The sequence below is a fragment of the Pseudopipra pipra genome, chromosome 2 (assembly GCF_036250125.1).
Source record: "Pseudopipra pipra isolate bDixPip1 chromosome 2, bDixPip1.hap1, whole genome shotgun sequence".
Taxonomy (NCBI): Eukaryota; Metazoa; Chordata; class Aves; order Passeriformes; family Pipridae; genus Pseudopipra; species Pseudopipra pipra.
Window position 1 is genome coordinate 6982800 of NC_087550.1, and position 22135 is coordinate 7004934.

A 22135-nucleotide genomic window follows, 5' to 3' on the forward strand; every position below is an offset into this window, starting at 1 on the left:
CTCTTGCCTCTCCAACACAGCCTCAAGGACTCCATCACATTTCAGCCTTTGTCACCACCAACAAGAATTTTAAAAGGATAAAGAAACACAGAAACTCACCCTTGTGGTGTAAGCAGCTTCTGGGTCATCTTCCAGCACACGAGAGAGACCAAAATCTGAGACTTTGCACACTAGGTTACTATTGATGAGGATATTACGAGCAGCTAAATCTCGATGGACATAACCCATGTCGGACAAATATTTCATGCCAGATGCGATGCCTCGAAGCATGCCCACTAGCTGGATGACTGTGAACTGGGCATCATGTTTCTGGAAAACATTTGAAATGTCATTTCAGAGGCTGCTCATGTTACTCTGCACACAGAACTTTTGATAAAGACCCTGGAAGCTCCCCAGTGAAGAGCTCACGATCAGGTGTTGTGATTTAAATGCCACATGTGCAAGCATGTTGAGCTGAGGGGGATAATCTCCCAGGCAGCTGAGGGAAGGGGACAGATTTGAAATTCAGATAAAAATTCATTTTTCCCCTTCTTGCTGTCATCAGAATTTTAACTTCCTAGATGTGTGAAAGCAGCACATAAATCTAAGTTGTGTTTGCTCCTGAGACTGGAGCATCAGGACATTAGAGAAACAGATGTCCAACTTCCCTGAAAGGCCATAGGAATTTTCAGTGAAAATCCCAGCCTTACCCGACGGACTAATGAATGTTTTCTACTACACAAGAATTTTTTCTTTTTTTTTTTTTTTTTAACAAAAGCAAATGCTGATCTGAGTTAGTGGCTTTCAAATTCCATTAACTTTAAACTAATTCCTCAAATTCTTCCTCAACTTCAGGAACACAAAAATTAAACACACTGTGACTTCTCCTAGAAACCATATATTTCTAATCATCGACTTCTAGGTGCATGGTTTAAATCTCCCAGCTTTTATTAATCTGTTTGTTAGCATCCAGCTTTGATATTGATACATAGTTACATAGACAATAGGACAACAGTGTGTCACAGCGCAGCTCTCAGATGAATTCCCCAGCACTGTAAAAGTATCATCATGGGCACCTCTCCAACCCTTCCTTCTTCCGCTTCCAGAATTTTATTAAATGCATAGGAGCTGGCTCTGTCATGTGAGGTGATCTCACATGAATCAGTCTGCAAAACTGATTGCATTAATCTTGTTTTTGATTAGTATACTTAGGGGCAATATTAGCACTGTAAACATTGGACAAATATATGCAGCAGATGCTTAAAGAGTCTCTCAGAATTCCCCTTCATAAAGAAATTAATTATTTTAAAAGACTCTTAGCAGCTCCCTGTCATGAAACCTTTTTTTTAGAGCCAACACAAGAGAATTTATACAGACCCTGAAAAAGATTTAGCTAGAAGTCAGAAGGTTTCTAAACATGAACAGAATCAGATGTTCAGAGAGCCTTTCCATGGCAATGGGGAAAGCAAACTAACTAGTTTCAAAAGGCATTTATTAAAAGGGTTATATGCCCTGATTTGCCTGTGATATTAATGAGTCACAAGATTCTTATCTATGCTTCCACACAACAGAAGTAAAAAGAAAATCACACTCGAATGAATGAACAAGCTGAACAACTGTTCTGTACAGTCAGAAATTATTCTGTTTTCCTCAGAGCTTTCTTCAAGGATTTTAAGCCTAAACAAAATATATATAGTCCAGCACAGATATATTTCGTTCAGCCACACTGACACATTATTTATATGTATTTTACATGCTCCAGTGGACAACATAACATATATAGTACATACTGAAACTAAGGTTGACAATGTATCGCCTTTTGGGGTTAAATGTCTAGTTCAATGTTATGAATTTGGGGGATAATGTCATTCAACCGTGGCAGAACCAAAGCAGTCTCCCAGCCACAGCTGAGTTTGCCCTAACAAATTAAAATTAAACTAGTGTTTCCCCTCAGATGGGATTTCATTTCTTCTACACTCCTTGTTTTGCCACAAGTAAATCTTGGTGACACAGGGAGCGCTCAAATTTTTTTAGGCTCCCTACCAACTTTGACAGAAAACAAAGATAAATCAACAGCATTATTAGTATGTCTAAGGTTAGAGAAAGAAAACAGGCCAATAAACTTTGGTAGCTAAACATATCTAACATCCTCAGGTAAGGGGTTATTCCCTAAACTTTTCATATTTAGGGAAACAGCTTTTGACTCAGTACTATCGGTTTACTGATAAATTTTCCACAAATCCGTTCATTTTGGAAATCACTTGCAAAGACATAGAGGCTGCCAACAGATAAGCATAAGTGCATTAGAGATGTAATTCAGCCTTCAGAAAAACAATTTTCCTTTTTGTGTGTCAGAATGCTATTCTGTTTTGTTCATTTTTAATAGATTTGACATACCAGTGAAACCAAAATTGTCTTTATTTTTTAATAATGCTTACTGCAAGCAGTCAAAATCGACCTGAAGATTCCTACCTGGCTTTCTGAGCACATCACAATACACACCAACCCAAATGAAAATAATGAAGTATCAAGCAACAAGAGCTGATGATGAATCAGAGCAGAGTGGCAGTAATTTCAGAACAAGTTCAGAAGAAGAGCCAGTTCAGCACCGTTTAGTTTTCTATTGCACTTACCCGTAGGAAGCTGTCCAAGGAACCATTTTCCATATATTCAGTAACAATCATAACTGGTTTACCTGCAAATAGATTACAGGGGTAAGGCATTTAAAATGAATACATAATGACCAGTAAAAACAAGCATTTCAGAAATGCTCTCAGACCTTCCAAACCCCAAGGATAATTTTACATTTAGAAAGAAATTAAAAGATGTATGGGCGAACTAAACAACATAATTGTGATTCCCCTGACATCAACAGAAATATAGTGATTTCAGCATAAACTGATAGGAATTTTAGCAACTCAGGTCCCAAGAAACAAAGTGAAGCATCCTACATTTTCAATATACAGTGTCCTATCCATCACTGTTGAATATAATTCATCACATAACTTGAATTTACACAATGAATTGCTGTTCCTTGCCATGCATTTGCCCACAGGTTCCTTTGGAAAGGGAACTGGGCACTTGCTGTGGAGGGAGTCACATATTCTCTTAAGGTGCCCTGGTCTGCACAATGCAGGTGGCAAAGACCATGGAACACTGCTCTGCTGCATGGGCACAATAAATGTATTCCTCAGGTAAGAGAGAGAATAAATAGAGCCCATGGAGGCAACAGCAAAACCCCCTCTCCCTCAGGAGGGTATTTACAATATGTTTAAACTATTTACCTTCCATATTTTGAGGAGGAAGCTTCAGCTTTGAAGAGAAGCTTCAGTACCATGAGCTGAGGAAAATGTTGGGGTGGGGATAAAGATGAAAAGGAAAGTGCAGAACAAAACACAGGGCACTGGGAAGAAAAGCAGAGCTGTAACATTATTATTTTCCAGTACTGGGGCCATCCCTCCTTCCAGGCTTGTGCTGTGGTGGGATCACTGACAGCACAAACCCACATGGGAGCTGAACATGCTGCATCCACGGGGCAGCAGCAAGCTCTAAGGAAACAGCCCTGTGTTCTTGAAATGACTTCAATATCTTTAAAAACTATATTCAGATTAGTTTTTGAAACCATTCTTCCTATCCTGGAGTATATTGTAACATAACCAAGGTCTTATATGAAACTCTGATAACTTGGGGAAAAATGAATGCAAAAATTAATGTGATTATGGTGAAGTTTACAGACAAAGGTCACTGCCCTGCTAATATTTTACCATCATACAGATTTTATTATTTCATAATATTTTCTAAAGCTTTGTTTATTTTCTCTTTGTGGTAAAGGAGAGGTGGGTAAGGGCATGAAGTCATTTAAGGAGATGAATTATTATTTCACATATAATACAGGAAGAGGCATCTGACCATAAAAGTATGATTAAGGCCTGTACATTGTATAGCAGTCATGGTGAAATTTTAACTCCTAAAACTGAACAGCATGATGCTTGAAAGAGGTATTCAGTTTAACTAAAAACAGGAAAGTCATTAACAAAGCAAAGTAAATGGTAACAACTCATTTTTCTGCTGGTTTTTCAAAAATACAGGTTCTACAGATGGAAATACTTGAAAGAGAAACAGTAGTTTCAAAGAATAAGCTTAATAAAATGGTAAGACAACTCTTTGTCCCTTTTACATGGACTAATAGGTTCAAATATCTACTTTCTGTGGTGCAAATGCGTTATATCATTTACATATGACATATGATATGTCATATCTGTGGGAATCACACTAATGAGTAAATGACAGTCATCAATTAACTAGTATGAAATACTCTGCCCAAAACATTATTCTTGAATTATAAAGGAGATGTACAGATAAAAAATCTAACAATGGAAAAGCTAAAAAAAAAAAAAAATAAAAAAAAATCTGTTTGTGCTTTCTCTTCTTAGCAAGAAATGCATATTTCAAGCAAAAGTCCCTAACCTGCAGTCTGTGTGTAATGTTACCCCAAAGGGATTTCTGGTAACACCCAGAACATGCTGCTGGACCTTTCCAATGAGGCTCTCCAAAGCTTTCTATGATAAATCCATGTACCTCAAAACCAGGAAACATTTGTCTGGTTTCTGTACAAACTCAGTCAATTTTATGAGACTTATCAGGAGATTTAAATTAGAGTAAGAAGATATGGCTTTCAAATTATTACAGGAGCATCTTCCTGCCTTGCTCACTCCAAGCACAGGGTTTCACTCTCACTAAGTTGGAAACGTGCCCATAATAAGAAGTACATGCTCTGAAACAACATGCTACAGCTTTAAAAGAACATTCTGCATTCATTTATCAAAGGAGAGCCTTTTATACATGATAACAAGTTGTGTCAACAGTGTTGCCAAAGTTTATTATACTAACAGGCTACAAATTGCTGTAAATTATTAGTAAACTAAGCAGAACATGCATGCTAGTTATTAAGAATAAGGCCTACAGTGTGCCCAGGAGACCAGGGCAGCAGCAGGAAGATGTAGAACTGAAATCCATGAGAAGCAGAGGAACAACTCTGCACTGGAGCAAAGGAGCCACCCCAGTTTGAGGACTTCTCAAACTAAACGGTCCTTTTAGGGGGATTGTGACAATTGCAGTCATCAGGAGTTGCTTCAGAAGATCTGTTTACTGTGAAAAGTGAATTAGTGTCTAAAGTAAAAGAATTACTAAGGGGCACCTGTTAAGCAAAATTTGGTTAATGAAGAAAAGGTCATATCTCCTGTTTATCATGCATTACCTGTGCTGAGAGTGAACCATCATATACTCCACAGGCTCTCTACTGACTGCACATATACTAATGCCTTTTAGGTGCGATTTAATAGCTATTATTAAAAAGTATGAACACTTGTTAACTTATTCATAGAGTATATTGGTTTGTTTAAAAAAAAAAACCAAAAAAATTTCAAATCCCACAAGCTTCTTGTCCTTCTATCACCCCACAGAATGTTAAAGAAATTAAATTATTAACATTACTTGCAGCAAAATGGAGACAAATAGCTCCAGAGCAGATTTCTCAACTCCTGTACTGAAGCTGTCTGGAGAGGGTGGTATATCCCTGAGGCTTTTCATTTGGGAATATTCAGAGCTCGCTGTCCCACACATAGATGTGATAGGCAGCTGGCACACCTGACTCCCCCCAGCAGACAGGACTCTGCTGTGAATACAGCTGAGTAGCAAGCTCACTCACAGTCACTCACACAGAATACAGATAGAATTAGTAATGCACGTTCAAGAACAATGCACAAATTCCTGCATGCACAGCAATTAAATTATTTTCTCAAGTGCTCCAGGAATACAAAATGTAACAAAATAGATTTTAGCTCAGCTGTGTACAGTGTGATGCTGGTGTTTCAAGTGATTTCATGATTGCAAATCTTATTCTGACTGTGCAAAGCGTGTGCCATTACAAAGCAGGAGGTAACCTTCATTTATACAGGCAGACCTGGCAGCCCTTTCCTAACAGGGCTGTGAGACCTAAGATAACGAATAACTTCTTTGTTATTTAAATCAGCAAAATAGACTTTCACGAATCACACCTAGAGAAGTCATTATTATTATAATTATAATTATGTATCTTCATAACATATAGGGTTTTACATACCTGTCACTAATTACTTTTAGACATAAACTGGTGGGGTTTTTATTTTATATATTTAGTTGCAGTAGGCTATTAAATTCTTTCATACCTATGTTTTTGAAACCTTGAACCAAGCAATTAAAAAAAACCAACCAACCAAACCCTTAACAAAAACCCAAAGGCATATTTAGGAAATGCCTTTAAGTAAACATATCTATATAATCACAGAAATAAAATCAATATTACTACTGACAGCTTAAAGCCCCATGCCTTTTTTTTTTTTGAGATTTTTACTAAGATGTCTATATTCTGGAGCATTAGGATCTTTAAAAGCCTAATACTTCAACGCAGAAAGAACTGTGTCTTGCAGAATATACCATCTAAGGAGTCTTTCTGCTGTGCCTTTTGCAATCGGATATGTCTATCTCATATTGGCCTCATCAGCCACCAGCATGCTTGTAACAAACGTGGGTAGAGCCTTCCTAAATCTTCATTCGCGAAGCCCAGCCATGATGACTGGTACATATTGAATATACATGGAGTACTTCTCCTCTGCATGAAAACCATGTAGGAAAAAGGTTTGGAATCATTTAATAATTTCCTAGTACCAGTTGTTGCACCCAGGTAGGCTGTTCATTAATTTCTGCTAATGACGAACCTAATGATTTAGCTGAGAGCAGAACATAGCTCTTCAATGCATTTAGAAAACCTTAACACATCAGACTCCACAACTCCTACCAGGTTATCAGTCAGAGCCTCTTGGCCGTTTTGGAGCAATTTGTAGGTTTGGAGTTTATTAAACCTGTCAATTTATTATTGAGCTTCTGTGTTCTTCAGAAATGATCCCTTTTCCTCCACTTGGCTATATTTTTTTTCAAGCAGACTACTTTTATTCCCCCATTTTCCCCAGCTCATCAAGCTCCTTTTTCCTCCACATTTGCTATATTTTTTTTCAAACAGACTACTTTTATTCCCCAATTCTCCCCAGCTCACCAAGCCAGGGTAAGTTCTAAATTTTTTTCTAAGTTCTCAGCAGCAATACAGTGCAGGTCGTGCAGCTGCTCTGTGGCCAATTGCCTCAAACCCCATTCCTCATTGGATCCATCAGTGTGGGTTTCACATGGGTGTTTTCACATGGGTAATTTGTTTTTCCTACTTCTGAGGAAATAAAATATACATTGCAAAAGACAAGCTGTGCGTTTCTGCTGTTATCTCTTTTGGAGGATGTTTGGTACACATTGACATGGTCATAACATCAGCATTTCTGGAGGGACTTGCAGAGCAAAAAAAAAAATGATTTAGGGTGTTTTTCTGGTTTTTTTTTGAATGATCAGCAAATGACAGAATGATTTAGGTTTGGAGGTACCTCATGACACTTCCCATGCAAAACAGATGTCCCTATCATATCTTACTTTTAGTGACGACTCCTTCTAGTCGGATGATATTGGGGTGGTCAAACTGTCCCATGATACTTGCTTCCCCCAGGAAGTCCCTCCTCTGTTTTTCTGTGTAGCCAACTTTCAGAGTTTTGATAGCAACTGAAATTTCCTTTTTAGAAGGCAGTTTTAGGCGTCCACTGCACACTTCTCCAAATTCCCCTGAAAAAAGAGTGGAAAAGCAAAAAAAGTTGAAATGTAGTTATTTCACAGGGATTTAAGAATGAAGACTTAGCCTTCAGCAAAAGCCCCTAAAAAGTGGTGTTCACTGGAAGGCCACAGATCGTCACTCCAAAGGGGCCTTTTGTCCAAACTGCTTCACATTATCATCCTTGGGTTCCCAGCTGTCAAACTGGACAATGTCACTTATTTACTCTGCATATCCAGGTGACTGCAGAGCAGAGGAATGAATAAATGAGATCAGAAAATTCCCCTTCTGCTTCTGTTGATGCACTTTGAGACAGCAGTAGGAGTGTTAACTGATTAAGAAGTATCAGAATGGCAGAATAGTTCTGCATCCTTGTGAACACTAAACTGCGTTTCTACCAGTGACAGTACAGTTCCAAGTTACTTAACTTCTGAAAGCCAAAATGACTAGTATACTAGTATACTTTATCAAGAGCAAATGCTGCTGCGGTTCAAATACCAACCCCAGCCCAGTACTGTTAGAGCTCCACAAAAAAAGGAAGACCAAAGAACATCTTGAAAACAGAAGGAAGGGGGGAAAAAAGGCTTGAAACAAATCTTGTAGGGTCCAGCTTCATATTCCATTTTCTTGATTTTTTTAATGGTCCAAAAAGCTATAGCAAGCTAACCTTTTAAAACTGTTCTTCAGTTACTGTCAATGGAGAAAATAGCTATGATTTCAGCACGCAGTCCGGCAATCAATCCTTCATTTAAAACCAGAATTGTATATCTGATATTGGTTTAACTTTTGTGAAGGAAAAGTTAAACCCATTTAGCCATGGCTGGACAGTTTAGAACTTGAGTGATTAATCAGATGCCACAAGTACTTCAAGACCAGAGGATGCTTCAAGAAAAAAAGGTTGGACCCTTTCTAAGGACTGATTTTAAGAGATGAGGATGATGGCTTTTCATATAAAGCCTTCCTGAGGTGTTTATTTTTAATTATGCTACACACATAAACATAAACCTGCCCTGCAGACTGATGTGTCTATTTACATGTGGAAGGCAAATAGGTATTGCTTAGGAGCGCTGTTCATGATATAAAGATTTCTCTGCAGGAGATCCTAATTTCTTTTTAAATGGGCTACTTAGTACATCAGTGAATGGCATTTGCTGTAAATTTAGGGGACCAGGGAACCATTAAAGGAAGACTCTGAAATCAGCTTCCTTTGCTGTGTTTTAAATCCTGATTGTACTGCTGTGCACAGAACTCCCTCAGAGCTGGAGAGGCATCAGAGCTGAATGTTTCATAAACCTCCTGAACATCAGTGATGCTCTAATCCTCACTGAGGCACTGCAAACTTTCCCAATAAGTTCATGGACAGGGAGGCCCTAAATTATTGAAATACTTTGATCAATGTTATGCTACAAGTATAGTTCAGCTTGGAAAGAAAAGCAAATTCTTACTTCCTTGTTCAGCAAAGTACATCTTTAAATCTACCCCAAATTAAGAAAGTACTTTCTGTAGTATTATTTTACAATCCAATTGTATTTAAATTCCATCAAGTGATTTGCTGAACTGAATCCATAAAAACAAGTGAGTTATTTAAAAAAAAATACTGTAAAGAAAAATCTGAAAAAGTGGCTCCTGACCTCGATTTTCTTATGTTTAGGCTCCTACTAAAATCCCTTGTGTTTTTCTTGTGGTTCTTTTGGACAAGAGTATTTCCTTATTGCATTTGTGTATATCTTCAAAGCTATGTTAGCTGCCCTCTATTCTCAGAGACTTCTGCTAAAGCTGTGAAAACCACTTGGAAAAGTACTTCTGAATATCAAGATTACTTGCCTGACTTGAAGGTCTCATTACTTACGTCACACTCCAACACAGTTAAATGAATCCCTTCTTTTCAAATCACTGTCTTTTTATGATTTCATTCACACTTGTGTTACAAAGGACAAGGGCAGGAAAAGACCAAGTCATTCACTCAAATAAGGCACTGACTCAAGCAAGAGGCAGGAAATGCCTTTCTGTTTTTTGGGGAGGAAAGAAGTGTTCCTGAAGAAGCTGCCTCAGAGCCACTCAGTCTGAATATAAAAGCTAGTACGAGTTGAGTGTGACAGCAGTGTAAAGGAACAAACTCATTTTGGATGCTTCCAGCACTCTACAGCCTGATTTTCATCTGTTCTTCCCTGCTTGGCTCTTCCTGTTGGCATCTCTACCAACTGGTAATAGGAAATGCTAACTAGAATTTCATATGTACTTCAGGCTACAGAAATCTGAGTTATGGTGTCCAAAAATAGCATTATTATATCTTGAGTCCATGTAGCTTCATTGTGGAGGACCTACAGGAACCCTCTGTCACTCGGTTACAGCATGCTGCTAATAATGCCAGGCTCAATCCCCACATGGGCCATTCAATTAAGAGTTGGACTTGATGATCCTTGTGGGTCCTTTCCAACTCAGAATCTTCTGTTATTTTCACTGGATGGAGCAAAGAGACTTACTTTTAAAACACCAGATTCCTTTAGGACATATTCCTTTTATGAAGTTTCTCAGAAAACTCTTACTCCGTTTACAATGGCCATATTTGGCAAATTTTGGTTTACTTCTTATTCTAATGTGTATCTTGATTAAAAATAGATCAGAACAATTGAATGGTAAAACATGACATATCACTTATTCTTAGCAACTTGTTTTCTAGATTCATATACCGCACATAGCCCAAATTTAGAAAGCTTACATTTGTGAACAAAGGCTCCTGAAAGTCTTGCAAGGAAATACACTGTTCCTGGACTTAACTTTACAATAACCTCCTTCTCTATCCTTATACTAATTCTCTATTATGTGCAGTAAGCAGAGCTTTGCTGCCTTGACTGAAGATGGTGGAGAACAGTGCACTCTTGTGGGGCAAAATTAAAACCAGCAAGGAACAAAAATTCAACCTTTCCAGAAAATAACTTAACTTCAAACTACAAACAGTTGAGTAGCTTCGGTAAGAGAGGATGAACAGTTTCTTTTTTTGCTGAGTGATTTGGGAGATGCACTGAGCACAGTAGTATGGTTCTACACCTTTTCCAATTGAAAATCTTTTGCTGTGCACTGTGAGTCTGCCTCTCTCACATTTCATGATTTTAATCCAAATCATACATTTAGAGAGAAACAAAAAATTCAATAACAAAATAATTGGCATTTTTCAATGGATTAAAAATTAACAGTACTTCTCACAAATGCTTTAATATAGCAGGAAAGCTAGCACTTCATGATCATCTGACTCAATGAGACAATCTGCCACTTCAAGGAGTGGTACACAACCTATCAGGACTATATGTTGCGTTGCAACACAGTCTCAGTGTAATGAGACTTTCTGTAATCTGGCTCCTCTGTTACAAAATCTGCTCATTTCACCAGTTTGTTTTCTGTAAACCCAACAATCCATGGCATCTGTATGGCTCAGACAAATCAGTTATCAGACAGACAACCCCTTCTTCCTAAATCAATAATTCAAATGCAAAGCAGTGACCAAAATCAATCCAACGACCAAAGGTGACTGCAGTGTGATGCATTCATTGTGACTGGTATGAAATGAGTTGGTGGTTTCACTCAAGGTATAATAGTCAACAGTCCTTTTAAGGGAAAAAAAAAAGGAAAACATCTTCACAAAGCACATTTTCTGTGCTTTGCTGACAGATTTTAAAGAGAAGCACAGAAGTGAAGCTGAACAATCTTTTTCACTCTCAACTGTGCTGCATCCAAGGGTGGTCTTGGTGTTCTTTGAAAAGCTGCCTTGCTATCTGCTTTCTTTGAGGAAAAAAAAGAAAAATAGAACTGTGTGCACTTAACTTTTCACATGCACTGAAACCAGCTGTAAATAGGACCTACTAATTTGAAGACTTTACAAAATTTTCTTTTCAGTCACAAGTATAAACCCAAAGATCTAAAACAGTATATACAGCAAAAAAAGTATCTTTAGTTCAATATATCTGGTGGTCACTACCTGCTCCAACTACTTTATCAATGGATATATTAGAAGCATCCAGTTCCTTGGCAAATTCATGCACAGCTTGATTGGGATCCTCATATGTATGCGGATCTACGTAAGTTCTCAGGCCTGGGAGTTTTACTGTGGAAAAACAAATTCAGAGAGAAAATGTTACTTAGACTTAATTAATCCTTCTAAAGAAAGCTCATGAGACAATGCAAACCAAATCAATAGGAGAAAAAGGTGTTCTTCAAATCAAACTGATTTTTATGGGTCTTCAGGAATCTTAATACGGAGTAAAACTGGAGACACTAAAGTACATCTGCACTTGTTGTATTTAACTGCTTTTCAAATATTAAAATATTACTCACCCCTCCATGCTGCTACATTTAGATGCTGCCTTATATTGTCCTTTTTAAAGTAATGACAGGAAGGCAAGTAACAAAACGTGTTGCTATAGCCAACCTGAGAAGTTCTTACGACTATACTAAGAAGAGCCCATATTAACTCAAACTTTTTCTTTCCAAATCCTCCAACAAGAAAAAAAACTAAAACCATGAAACATGAAAAAAAAACCCCTGACTCAATCTCTCTGCCAGTACATATAAGGATGTCAGAGAGTTGTTCTTAATAAAAACTGGTTCTAGTCCTCTGTCGCAAGGTATCTGTCGTACCGTTAGGTTTTGGTCCGTAGAGAAAGTAGACACACGCACACGAAGAGAGAGATGAGACAAGGGTGTCTGCTGGCTAAGCGCAGCAGGCAGCTTTATTGAGGTAGCTGGTCCCGACTTTCCCACACACTTACTGTAAATATATTTTTACAAAAACACTCAGGAATTCACACCTGCACCCTGAAACACAGTCAACAGGCCTGTCCTTGTACTGCTTATCATCTTCTAGCCAACTCCCTAATACTCCAGGCTGCTGTGTCCATGGGAACGTTTAATTAGCCTCACTGTTCTCATGGGAAAGGTTTTATACCATTTAATATTTCAAGCTCCTCAAGCTCCAGGGGCTCGGTGGACCTGCCGCTTCCCCCCACAGTCCTCAGTTGCCCAAACATCCATGTTCTTATTTTGTCCTCCTCTACAGTTTCCTGGCCAGGGATTGTTTGTTTGCCCAGGGCAAGTGCTACTTCAAATGACTGGATGATTTTAAGGGCAGTTTCAAACTCTCCACATCTCTTCCTCCAGCAGGACTAGAGAGGAAGAGACCATTCCCAAACTTTGCCTCCAGCAAAGATGCTGAAGGCAAAGCACAACCTCATTCCCTCTTCCTGGCTCACAGCACTGCTTGTGTTTGTACCCAGTGCCTTGTGTGCCTGCCTCTGTATTCATTTTATAACAAAAACATATTTTATGAACAAAAAGTGAAATAACCAGCTTGAAGTTTTCTGCTTCTCACACAAAACCTACATTCCTCGACGTGTATTTTAGCTTTTCCTAACTATACCAGTTGGTCTCCTAAAGGATATTAACTCCTCTTATAAACACCACTTTAACCCACTCAGGAGTATCCTTTACAGCTTTGCATTATGGTACTGCATCAATTTTGACAGCTAGAATAGTTAAAACCTTCTTTCTAGAATAGTTAAAAGCTTCTTTCTAGAATAGTTAAACCTTTTTTGCTGGGATTACACAGATGGGAAAAAAATACCTTTGGACCATTAGTTAGAGCACACAATTGTTTTGTCAAACAATCCCTAGTGAAAAAAAAAAATCAATTTTATGGAGATTTATTGGCCTCAGAATTGACAAAGAAATGACAAAACTGAGTTCCCAAGCTAATTGCCTTGCAAACAATGCAAAGAGCCATGTTCTGAACACAAGGGCTGGGTGTGCACGGCCTTAAATGCCGACTGTGTTTCCTTCAAGAGCCCGATGATTACAGAATTACTTGCAAGTAAAACAAAAAGTAATTGGCTGTATATTGCTGTTGGTTAAAGATCTTGTAAATGCTCCTTTCCTTCCATGCTGAATGTATATTACAGGCTCCCTCATACCCCCAATAAAAATAACAATTAAAAGTCTGTGGGGTTTTTGGCTTCAGATTTTTAATGCTGACCCCAGAGGTTCCCAAGATCAGGTGATGGTGACTGCAAGGAGAATAATCCCTTCACACCAATAATTAAGGGCAGGCTGCATAGTAACTGGGTTCTGTCATGAAATACAGATAATAAACACGTGCACATGTGTTAAGCTCTACTACTTTACAGCTCATTCTGTGCAAACATAATAATTTACATTTTCATTTTAACAGCATGAATTGCCCTAAAAGTAGCAAAAAAATAAAAAGGGCCCAGCCAAAGAAGGCAAAGGGAGAGGATCTGAGGAGGTGAAACGTTTTCGTTCCTTTGAAGTGATATTATAGGATTTGTAATAATGCTGCAGGGAATAGTTCATGGCTGGAGCCTTTTTAAAAGTAATTCAGAATAAACTGACTGAAATAAACCAGCTGTTGCATTTAAGATGCTGAAAGTTTACGACAGCCGTGGAAGTTGGTTTATCCTCTTTTAGCTCATAGGAGCAATTTTCTTATTCTTTGGGAAAGACTGCAATTTGGTAGATTAAAGCTTCAACAGCCACACACATACATACATACAAATTCTAACAGATAAATATCTGCAAGGTTTATAATATATAATTTTCAAGAACTTCTAAGAGGAATATCAGGTCCATAACTGGCTTTGTTCTTACTACACAGTGAATCAGCATGGCACTGCTCAGAAAACAGTACATAAATATCTAAAACGAAATTAAAAGCAATTTAATCCACAGGAATTTAACAGTACTGACATGTTTAAGAATAGTGATTGCAACTTTCCATTGTGTGGGAGTAAAAAGAGCAAATTCTGACCTGTTATTTGTCTGTGACACTTATTTTACTGGCTGCTTTTATTTTATAACCTCATTAAATTTGGATGATGAAGCATTAATTCTATGGGGCCACATGTAACCCTATAGATTTTTTTTTTTTTTTTGAGAATAGTTGGTTGGGCTTGATGAAGCAAATCCACTGTTCCAGCTTCAGTATCCCCTGACAGTGCTGGGGAAGGAGACACATGTTGTGGATATTCATGGTCATGGCTCCCTGGAGACAAGGATGGGCTCCAAACTTACAGCAGTAATAACTTAAACAGTCAGAGAACAGTCATGCCATTGTCATGAGGATTTGGAAGCAGTTCTAATTTCCCACTGCTGCAGGTAAATCCCTCATTACAATGTTGATTCAATTATATTTGGTGAGGAGGCACCTGATTATGTATCATTTCTTGCAGATGGTACAGCACCACTGTTGTGTGCAAAAAAACCCTCAAGTACATTCACCTTACAACACGCTAAGCAATAGAAATATATGGTTCAACATAGTTTCCATGGTTTAGCAGGACATTCATAGCTGAAACTGTTTCAAAGACAAACTACTGCTTCTTATGAAGCCCATGCTCATTAGACACCCAAAAAAGGAATTTCTGGGTCTTGGTGTCTATGAAGGGCGTTATCTTTGCCTGTAAAGATGAAAAAGTCCAAAATGCAGCTATTAAAAAACCCCAAGAAATCCCCCCTTACTCTTGATCAGGAATTAAGCTATCAACTTATTTTCCCCTCAGCTTCTCCTTCTTCAAAACTAATTTCTTTCTATTTGAAAGAGAGTATGGATGGAGCTTCTTCCCCTGAGCATCTCCTGGATGTGATGTCGGTCAACACTTTTCCTTTCACAGGGCATTGCTGAACGACCCAGAGCAGCCATGAATTAAGCCCCATTTAGCTTTATTAAAAATAGGTACATAAACATCAAAATAGATAGGCTTTGTGTTCGACTTTTGAATGTGTTTCATCCAATTTTTGTGATGCAAAGACAACATAAGTCAGTGGAAAGGCTCTTTTAGTCCTGGATGAGACCCAATAAAAGCACAGACATATTCATTCTTGCCAGTGAGGAATCAGGACTTGAACAAAACACGTTTGTAAACAGAGCTGGATTTAAAAAAATCCCATTAATTCGAGACACTTGCTTAGCAATTATTCTTAATTTAAGAAGCTAATCTGTATCACTCCATATGTTTAGAATAATTCCAAACTAAATTATTAGTGGGTCAACTTTGTCAAGCAAACAATTTTCACAGTCCCTTCAGTGGTCAAGACAGTTTTAAATTAGTTTTATATTTTACTTTGGGGAGGAAAAAATTATTTCTTAGACTTTATAAAGCTGATAATGAGGAAGTTGCAGTTACACTCTGCCCTTCAGTGATGCACAGCACAATCAATATCACATGTATTGTTTGAACATAGACAGTGATGTTTTGCTCATGGCTAACCTGAACACAGATAAAAGAATTTGAAACAAAGAATAATTGTTTGGGGAAAATCTCTTTACCCACAAGAGAAGAGATAATTCTCTTCTAATTTCACCTTAGTTTAAGTGAAGTATGACTCTTTTTTTTTTTAAATTGAAAAACACCAGTTATTTAGGGGATGAATTCAACAGATCTGGAGGCATTAAAAGGCTTCAGTAACTTACAATGACCATTCCCAAAATGCAGTCTTTTCTCATCAGTGCCATGTTTGGACTTCTTGTGTCCACAGAATCTACAAGTAACAGAAAAAAAAAAGTAATATAGAGAATTTTACGTGTTAACTGCAGGTGGAAACAGAATAAAATGTTTTCCCTCCACAATTAAATGCCTGTTTGAAAGTTTAATGATATTTACATTCTCTGTGCTCTATAGAGGCATGTGATGTTCTGGGGGAATTTGAGGAAATTGGCTAATGAGAGGATTTGTTGATTTTTGACCCCTACAGTTTAATTTTACAATTGCCTAAGAATGTGTTTATAGCATTTTTTTAACAACTGCTGTGTGATTGGGGCTGCTGATGTTAGAGGGCTCGTTACCAACTATGAAGCAGGATTTGGAGCTCCTGGGCAGCAGACAAAGGAAAAGGTTGCAAACCAAGACGACACCCAACCTGCCCGCTCATCAAAGCCCCTCAGGGAAATGGAAGAGGGAGAAAATGTGCAAATCAGACAAAAAACTAACCTCCCAATCAAGATGTACACCACAACTGTGAGCAGAATAATGGCTACTGCTGCTGAAATGGCAATCATTACCACCTGGCTGTTCTCACTGGAAATGGAGAATGCTGGAAAGTTAACACAAAAATATATATAAATAACCTTACACACACACAGCAGTGATTACACCACAATTGACATGTATATAGGGAACAGACAGGTTAAGTCATCACTCTATAGCATTTGGTGTCCTGACAGATATTTAATTTGCTACATAATTTTTCATCAAACAAATAAATACAAGGGAAGAAAATATAAGGCTCTGGCCACCTTTGACAATGTACCAAAGTTGTTTCTGCTACTGTTGATTTTTACTTGCTGACTGTAGCAACTGCTGGTAAACTGATACTTATACATACACATATACACAACTACAAACACACGTGCTGTGACGTACATATATTTTGCCATGGTCAGAAGGAATTTCTCCTTGGCAAGAAATCCCAGCCAGTCAATAATCATCACCCTTACTTTCCTTTTTTGTGTGATGGAAAGGGCTTTAAGGAGTTAAGTTTCCCAGTTAACCTTGGCAATATCCACATGAAGGTTGTGTAAAGCACGGGCATGCAGAAGCAGACAGAAGGACTATCGATGGGTAATCCATGGCTACAGGAAAAATAAGGGCTATTTTCTGCCCTGTACATGCCTGATTGGAGTCACAGCATTCCTAACCTCTGCCTATTACAGACCCAAAACTGCACTCAGTTATAACTTGGCAACAGGAACAAAGTTATTCAGTTTGTTGTTCAAATGTGTAACTTGAGATGTGCACCCTTGCCTCCTGTCACCTTTCACATTTTTTCTCCTTTTTTATTTTTTTCTTATTTTCTGTTACATTACTTTGCAGAGAAAACCCATTAAACTCTAAGTGGATAAATTTTTCATCTCTGCAACTGATTTCTTTCTCCTTGCTGTAATCGTTTGTCCTATCTTGTGTTCTACTTTCGACTAGAATGTCAAAGTTTCTAGTCATCACAACAGCAATTTGTAACTGCTTTTTAAACATGAAGCTTGTTTGCTTTTCAGAATAAGAGCTGAGGTGGAAAAAATAGGAATGAGATACATAACCTATCTCAAAAAACACATGTAAGCCAAGTGAAAGACCATTTGGCTTGATGCTACTCTTCTTGGTAGAATGTGTTGCTTTTAGCAGAACACTCCTTAGACCATGAGTTCTCAAGCCTTATCATGAGTACACGAATAAGCCTTAGGAGAATGTATCAGAATTATAGTCCTCAGTTGTGTTATAAATCTGAGCAGCAGACATGAGCCTTTAGTGAAAGACTGACCTTCTACAAAGCAAAAAGTCTTTGATTATTCATCATCAGTCTGTATCAGTAAATGGGCACCTCAGCAAAGGCTGATTTTTGATGCATTAAGCCACTTCCAACTTCTAGCAAAGAGAAGGTCTGATGAACCGTATAATACCAAGTGATGAGAAAGCAACATTTAAGACTATGAACTCTATTAAGAGCCTTTCTGATACAATAACCAAACTTGTAAAGAACACCTATAAGGTCATCAGTTAAGTAATATTATTATCTACGTATTAGAGAAAAGAAAAAGGAGTGCCAGGCTATTAAATAACTACCCAGGACCACCCAGAAATGCAGTGACAGAGAGAAGGGACCCAAACAGCTCAACTTCCCGACCAGCAACTCAACTGAGTGACCATCCTTCCCAGCCTGTGCACATGTTTCGTCTCAAGGCTACACAGAGGCATCAGCAATCTGCAGTAACACGAGGATTACCCAGGAGCAATGGACCCATATAATACCAATTCTCCAGGAGCAGAGGTTTATCGTCCCTAGGGTTCAGGCCACAAATTTGGAACAGTGTGAGGCTGTGAACCCGTTTTTCTCTCAAAGTTCCTCTCTCAACAAGAGCCATGGTCTAGCAAGGTATCGATTCTGGCATGAGGTAGGGAATGGAAGAAAATACCACCTGTGATAGTTATGGTTTACTCTTTATAGCATGTTTCAGGTTTAATGATAAAATATAAACTTATACAGTAATAGTACCAAGAAAGACATATCCTAAATAGTTATGAGACATATTTCCTAAACTAGAAAAGGAGTGAAAGCAGCCATTCAAATCACTCATAAACCTGGCAGGATGTCAGTATGGACCATTTGAACATATACATACAATCTGGACTGGTTTCAAACTCAAACTTGCGGCTGTTTGTCCCATATCCAGCTGCAGTTCGGGCTCGGATTTGGAAGACATAGGTGGTATCAGGTTTGAGGCCACTGATGGTAACATTGGTGCCTTTGGTTCTCAGAATGGTATAGCTTGTCTCTTGTTCCTGCTTTTGAAAAGAGAAATTATCATATTAAAACCACACCCTAAAAAACAGAAACAAGAGGTGGTAGACACTAAATTAGTACAAATGACCTGGGGAGAACTGGATATTTTTGAATGTTTATAGCCTGACAAATGCTTGTACAAGCATTCATTTTCAATCACCTCTTAGCAAGAAGTCTAAATCATTAGATTTTCTATGGCCTTATGCTATATATTTAATACTAGACATACTGAGAATATGACATTTTATTAAATGGCTTTGCATAATTTTGTAATAGTCTGTAATACAACAAGAAAATTATTAAGAAAGTTATTTAAAAAATGTAAATCAGATTTGCCTAATGCACTGAACTGGAAGTTGTAACAGGTCAACTTGGACATTTTAGGGCCCTGCAGAGATGTTTGCAGGATACAGTTTTTACTGCCTTGCATTTTACAAGACAAGTGGTTACCTTCATAACAGTCAGAAGAGAAACTCCACTCAGGGTCCTCAGCTCAGTGAAAAGGTGAATTTAACTGGTTTTCTATTATGCTATAAAAGCTATAAGATTGACATGTTTATCCTCATTTGGGCAAAAACTCCCTGAACTCTCTCCTGGACCACACTCACAACCACACTTTGCCTAAATGTTACCTATTTCTGACATAATGACTTTTTATATAAAGTAAGAAGAGGACTATCTTGTAATTTAGTACATTTGGATACACTTCACACTGTGTAAAAAGCTAATTCTCATAAAAGTGTGCCTCAGCCCCACTGTAAGCACATAATCTTAAAATTTAAGCATGCATTTGGAGCCTGAGGTATTGCTTATTTTACTAAAGCCATCCTGTACCAAAAGAATATTTTTGGTTTCCTCAATATGGCAGCTGGAACTGTCTCAAAAAAAATCTTGGACAGCAGCCACACATGTGGGAAGCTGTGAGAATCTCAATTGTTTAGGTTCCCCACCATGAGCTTTTTTATTCTGGAGGTGGTGGGGATTTCAGATACTGTCCTTTTGCTTTGAACACTCTGCAAAACACTGAACCCATTGAGTTTTGCCTGTTTGAAAACAGAAACTGAGTTAAGGCCTGTCGGATGCAAAGAATCTCACCTAATTCCCACTGGGTTTTTTTGTGGCATTGCATTGACTTGTGAGGGTCTGATATTTTAACTTTGACAACACTGGAGTGCCCGTACACAAGTACAGAGGCCGGAAAATACTCTACACACTCCTTGCCAAAGCCATTTCACCTTCATGTGTAAAGTTCAAGTGACTGGAGTTGTTTTAGTGTGTTTACTCTGCAGTGCTGTCTACAGTAATAAAGTTGGGATATTCTAAGTTAGTAGGTGGACATCAGAAACTGTTCACTTTGGTGCTAAAGAAGCCTCAGTACTCTGTTCTTGGCAATCTTTGATACAGAGAAACAGAAACATTTACACCATTGTTAAGGAGATCGCCAGAATCTCCATGTAATATTCAACATTATGCACCTGAGAAATCACAGTGAAAGGAAAAAAGGAAAACAAAAAAAAGAAACCAAACAAGCAGCTAAGCTTGTGCCTAAAAATTAACACCCAGAATCAAAACCTCAGATAGGGTGAGATAGACCTAGTCTTCAAAGAATGACTGTAAAAGTGTTTATCATGGCCATTTTCTTTGCACACTAAAAATAAAAAGGAAATCAGCATTAGACCTCCTCAGAGTTTCCCAGTACTTCTCTAAAAAGTTTTCTGTTATAAATTCAGGGGAGAAAATTTACAGGAAGACATTCTAAAGAACTAACAGGTTTGAGTAAAATTAGTTATTTTTTGAACTAACAAAGGCCTAGTATTATAATTTGCAGGCTTCCCTTATCTCATCATTCAGTTGAATGTAGGCCACTATTTTAATTTCAAAGACATAATAATCTTGTCTTTAAAACACAAAATCTTTTGTGTATGCTATGACTGGACATTCATTTTGATCTTGCTTCAGGCCGCTTTTCTGAAATGCAAACATTTCTTTCTGGTGCAGATACAAATGTGCAAGGGAAAATATAGTCATGGCCCTGTCTGTTAATAATCCTCAATGGAACTTGGAAAATAAACTTTTAAAACAATGGTATGGAGGATGTCATGGTATCTCAGTTTATGGGAAGCTTTTTACACACATATTTTGTAAGTCATTTTTTATGTTACTCGTAATCAAATCAGTGAAACACCACATAAAAGCCCGAGTTTATCTTTCTTGGGGATAAAGTAAAACTTCAGAGATACAGCACTACAGCTGCCATAAGCAGAGGGGATACACAAAAAGGAGAGTCAGGCTTTGCAAGGCAGAACTTCAATCAAACACTCTGATGATAAATTTGAACTTGGATGCACAAAGCATATTCTTCCTGAATGTTTCTGCATAGTTTACCAGACACAATCTTTACTGGGAAGCAAACCCCACTACTGTTGGTGTCTCATTTGCAAACGACATTTTATAATGTTTCATAAAAGACATATTTTAAAGACATTTTAAATTTATAGTGGCAATACTAGTGATTGTTATGTCCTTTTTTCAGATAAGCACAGGAAGTGCTTATATTATATAACATTTTGTTCCATCAGCTTCATGAACTTAGACTACACATCTTTGGGAGGGATCCACAGTCCTGATACTGCTTCCCTTATTGCCAGATGTGAAATCTTCATTGATATAACATTTCCTACCAATCTCATGGAGCATACATGGCCTACCTACTCTAAAAGCAACAAAGTGCATTTGCATATAATTTATTTAATCAGCCTCAGAAAGAGCACAAAGTGCACAGTTATGTGTTGGTTTTAACCAGGCTACTGAGCGCATAATTTCTATGATGGCAAAAGCAAATCTCTTTTAGCTATGAGAGACTGCAACTAAATATCACTCACTGCTTGCAGAAGACTTCACCTTAATAAAGTGTGTGGGATTTAGTTGGCATAATTGTAAGGAGTATATTTAATTGAAACAATTAATAGTTTATGAGTGGTATTTAGGAGATGGCTTTTTTCTGTATCTTTGCATGACAAGATACTCCTTCAAGAGAACATAATTATGTGAACAAGGACAAGGAAGGAACAAAGTATATGGCTTGTGTAAGAAAAAAACCATGGCTTTGTTATTTGTGCGCTTTAATAACCCAGACAC

The 22135-nt window shown here is 37.9% G+C and overlaps 1 protein-coding gene across 4 annotated transcripts in view; it reads right to left on the reverse strand.

The window, feature by feature from the left end:
- The window catches only part of EPHA3 (EPH receptor A3), a 209855-nt gene that overhangs the window by 25994 nt on the left and 161726 nt on the right, over positions 1-22135 (reverse strand). For 3 of the 4 annotated variants that reach the window (XM_064643729.1, XM_064643732.1, XM_064643731.1), the window contains 7 exons: positions 18837-18999; positions 16654-16756; positions 16137-16204; positions 11634-11759; positions 7489-7674; positions 2613-2674; positions 100-309 (listed from right to left, as the gene is read on the reverse strand). In XM_064643729.1, coding sequence (XP_064499799.1) covers positions 100-309; positions 2613-2674; positions 7489-7674; positions 11634-11759; positions 16137-16204; positions 16654-16756; positions 18837-18999 — 918 coding nt within the window. The remainder of the gene's footprint in view (positions 1-99; positions 310-2612; positions 2675-7488; positions 7675-11633; positions 11760-16136; positions 16205-16653; positions 16757-18836; positions 19000-22135) is intronic. The other variant, XM_064643730.1, reaches the window with a different exon arrangement.